This window comes from Nelumbo nucifera, chromosome 1 (genome assembly GCF_055504915.1).
Source record: "Nelumbo nucifera cultivar China Antique chromosome 1, China Antique-T2T, whole genome shotgun sequence".
NCBI classification, from domain to species: domain Eukaryota; kingdom Viridiplantae; phylum Streptophyta; class Magnoliopsida; order Proteales; family Nelumbonaceae; genus Nelumbo; species Nelumbo nucifera.
The window spans coordinates 147,775,780-147,780,285 of NC_142649.1; the positions used below are offsets into that span (position 1 = coordinate 147,775,780).

General features: G+C 41.8%; 1 protein-coding gene across 1 annotated transcript; it reads right to left on the minus strand.

Moving 5' to 3' along the window:
• Positions 1-334: 334 nt before the first annotated feature.
• On the minus strand, positions 335-4,125 carry LOC104588052 (Major facilitator superfamily protein). The gene is made up of 5 exons (XM_010245858.2): positions 3,883-4,125; positions 3,683-3,803; positions 3,342-3,559; positions 2,647-3,194; positions 335-1,417 (listed from the first exon to the last, which is right to left on the minus strand). The coding sequence occupies exons 1-5, from the start codon at positions 3,883-3,885 to the stop codon at positions 517-519; spliced, it is 1,791 nt and encodes a 596-aa protein (XP_010244160.1). The 5' UTR covers positions 3,886-4,125; the 3' UTR covers positions 335-516.
• Positions 4,126-4,506: the final 381 nt, after the last annotated feature.

Genomic DNA, 4,506 nt, shown 5'->3' on the forward strand with positions numbered 1-4,506 from the left:
CTCTAAAGTTTCGAAAATGAATGTTGATAAATGTGGTTAGAGACTTGAGGGCCTACAGTCTAACAGATTGTATGGTCCTAAACTTAGTAAAATGGTGAAGTAGGATCTTGTAGCTCGTCTCAAAAAGGTTTTGGCTTAACTTAGTTGAACTGAGTAACTGTGATATAGGTTAAGGAAAGGCAAGTCATACCCATTTCTTCCTCTTGCCTCCCGGTGAAGGCTGTATTCAGACTTGGCACCATGAAAATCTGTTCTCAGTGAGATCGCTCCCCCCCCCCCCAATGATTTTGTAGTCCATCAATGTAAATCCTTGTGAACTTTGAATACATAATCATGCGTGGAAAATAATGGTTCTATCTCTTCAACACCTTGGCATGTATGTTAATTTCAGCAGCTTATGTGGTTTACATGCTCATCTCTTTAAGAGACCAGTGAAGAGAAAGAAAATAGCACAACATGAAATTACACATTTGAATCAAGTATATCATATTAAAAAAAAAAAAGAAAAAACAGTACCTAAACAATAGCAGAGTCCTTTACTTCAATACTCTCAATATTCTCCTCGGTATCTTTAGAATGTTGTTCATTCTTCCAAGTCTTGAGCTCCTCATCACTGTATGAAGTAGTATAGTGTTGTATCTTATACTGATGTCTCATAGAAAAGACGAGAAAAACCAAATAATTGAAAACTCCAAGCACAGCAAGCATCCAATAGAAGTTGTCCAACTTCCCCTTGTTTAAGTCGTTCCTAATCCAACCATGCTTAGTCACCTTTGCCACCAAAGACACCAATAAGCTACTGACGAAAAACCCCATAGAGACAGAACTAAGGAAGAGTCCTGTGCTCATGGACTTCATTCTTTCAGGGGCCTCTCTGATGAAAAATTCGAGTTGTCCAACATAGGCAAAAGCTTCACCAGCTCCCACGAGGAAAAACTGAGGAACTAACCAGAAGGCACTTATGCGTCTTTGTTGGTGAACAAAGACATCCCTCCTTTGCCTCTCAATTATGGCAGCAGCTACCATAGCTATCATCGAGAGAATGAGACCTATGCCAATCCTCTGTAGGCTTGTGATGCCCTGAACGCTATGAGTGAATTTTCGAGCGAGGGGGACCAGGATTTTTCCATTCAGTGAAGTGAAGAGGAGGATGGTGGTGAAGAGGAAGAAAGAAAAAGAGCCAGATGGGACAGTGAAGGAACCGATATTTCTATACATGATTGTGGCTTGCTCCACTGTGAAGGTTGTCATCTGAGAGTAGACAGTCCAAAAGAGAATGCATGTGGACCAAATGGGGATGAGCTTCAGTACCATCTTTACCTCTTCAACCAGGGTCACAGTAGAGACTGTCCAAGGCCTGTACATCTCGTCTCCCTTTCCATTGGAGCTATCTACAACTGCAGCCTTGTCGAGACACCTGCATGTTATTTCACAGGAGCTCGATCAATTATGGAAAAAGAAATCTAAGGATCGAGACCATGCCACCTAGAAGAGATGTTCAGGATGTGACGCCAAATGGCAAAACAAGATTCATACAGTCCGACTCGACCACATAAGGTTCAGATGATGCATGATGGCGATGATCCTTAATTAATTGTCCTATTTGGTTTATATATATAACGGCAATTTATAAGAAAGAATCAAAATATAAAGGGGTAGTGTATGTAAGGTCACATAAGCACGTGTGCAAGAGTAAAGATATAAGTTGTTTTATTATATATATATATATATAAGTTGGGATTTTTTTTTGGGGGGGGGGGGCAAATTAATAGCGTTCTTTCTTTGATAAATCATCCAAATGGCCCATGTACGTGGATGGGTGATGGGAGGTTTTATTGTTATTATTATCATGGTGAAGAGTGAAGACGGAGGAGTTTGGTGGTGTCTATGTCTTGACAATCAATCCTATTTTTGGATGCAATTAATAATTATATATATATATTTTTTTTTTCCAGTGGCCAAAAGGAATTTTGCAAAACTACAAAAGGATGGTCGGGCATACGGTCTAACCAACCGTCCAGAAGAAATGGACGGAATTGGTTCGGCTTCACACCCCATGAACCATGATGATGCATGGTGTACGTGTGAAGTGTGATCTGTGATGGCCCTTTGTGAGCAAGAAAACATGAAAAGAAACCAAACTAACAAATTGTTCCAGAGTACGTACTCACACTTCTGGCCGGCGTAGAGATGGGCCTTAAAAGAAAATTAATTAAAGACAAAATTTTCGTGCGTGGCTGTGGTATTCCTTGATTGCATGAAATCGGTACAGTTGCCCCACCTCTGCCAAGTGCCAACAACAAATTAAAACTGGACCGCAGGCTCTGGACTGATCAGGACCATGGTCCATGGATAAGTCCAGACTAGACAACAAGGTGCATCCATCTGTGATGTGCACATTTTTGTCTTTTGGTGGTGCGGTGTCTACCACATTTTGTATGATTCATATAGAATCTGAATTCAATCTACTTACCATTCTTATCAGCTTTTACTGGTCGAAAACATTCGTACCATTTCGACCAATCAACGGTGACACAATCACACACGTGTTACTACTTACTAATGGAATCTGCATTCTGCAATTAAGGAGCTGAGTGACTAGCTCTAGCTATATATCGAATATTGATTATTGAGGTAATTAGTTACCTGAATCTTTCGGTGTGGGGGACCTTGGCATCGTTGAAGCCATTCAGAAAGCTGGGATGAGAGGGGTAAGGGAGGTTCCTGTTCTTCCAAGCCAAGCAGAACACTCTCCATATCACAGTCAATGGACTCCCTTGAGGCTTCCTGAAGCGGTAGAACTTGGTTCCACAGAGCAATATAACAACTGCAATTGCCATGGTGCCGGCGGATATGCCGTATCCCCATCCCCTCCCTATATTGTCTTGCATATAGACCAGAACTGTAACCGCGAAGAGAGAGCCCAGGCTGATGCAGAAGTAGAAGCGGTTGAAGAAGAAAATCATTGCCTTCTCTTCCTTGGGATCGTTGATGTCGAATTGATCGGAACCAAAACCCGAAACATTAGATTTTATGCCACCACCGCCCAGTGCAATAGTGTAGAGGGCTGTGTACAACAAAGCCAGTTGCCGGCCGTTGACCTCTATACACTCATGGTGTTGCCTCCTGTAATCAGTGCATGGTGGGGGTCTCATGCTAGGAATGGTCGTCGCTATTGTCAACAAAGTCACACCCTGCAGGCGTAAGACAACAGAAAGGAATTATATATATATATATATATATATAGTTAATTAGTTAGTTATTACAGTACTGTTTTATTTTCAACAGAATTGATCGATCGAATTGGTTCATCAGCTCAGAGGGCTGAACTGGCTTTGTACCAGAGCTGTTGAAGTTGCAGCGATTGTGACAGTCAAGTAACGCCCAAGCTTAGCATCCGCCAAGAAACCACCAAGGAGGGCTAGAAGGTTGAGGGTGCCCAGGAAGTTGGTCACAATGTTTGCAGATTTGGAGGTGGAAATATGTAATTCCCCGACCAAGTACGTAACCAAGTTCATCGAAATACCAACCACGCATATTCTTTCGGAGAGTTCGCTTCCTGCAACAATTAAAAAAAGAAAAAGAAAAAAAAATGCTTTGGACATGAAATAAGTAGCTACATGAAACCTAGAAGAGGAAAATCCATTCTTTGTGCACACGTTTTCGTGAAAATGAATTTCACCTAAGATGAGACCCGCGGCGAGCCATCGACCGGTCTTCGACTTGTCGACCGGGTTCCCACGAAAATCTACAACCATTCCATCATTTCCACCGTCTTTATCGACGTGGGTTGCTACTAAAACCTGTCAAAATTAAGTGAAAGTTGTGTGAGAAACAGAGGAAGAGTCCTTAGAGACTCATGGACATTGTGTTTGTTCTTACCATGGTTATACCAGAGAGAGACAGAGAAAGGAGATGTTAGATGGGGCAGAGAAGGATCGAGGATGACTTGCAGTTGAACTTGTGTGGTATATGAGGTTTAAATAATAGGCGGCTGGGAGGAAGAGGGCGAGAGAGAGAGAGAGGTGGACGGAAAAGAATAGTTGAAAGGGCCAGGAGGAGGGAAAGCAATAGGGTCGGCAGGAGAGGTGTTGTTGATCGACGTTCTCCACGTTTAAGAGTGGCAAAGAGTGATGGGATGAATGAAGTTTGTACGATATCAATAATTGATCGAGGACACAAAATTTTGTGGTCACAGTGCTTACAGCCCCATTTTTAATCAACATTTGACAATGACAGTTCCTTGTTCAATTCTTTCTCTCCCTCTTAATTTTGTTGATCGTTAATTGTTCTTACACCGCGTAATGTGCAGTTTTATATAAAGAAACTGATAGAATCAGTACGCCCCGCCTCCCGTAATAATGATTGCTCTGTGATTTATATGCACCACATATCTTTGCGAGAGTTGCTGCAATGAATCCATCCGTACCTAATATATATATATTTTCACCATTTTGTTGATTCTATTATTTTCTCTCTAAAGCCCACCTTATTGAGTCCTTGAGC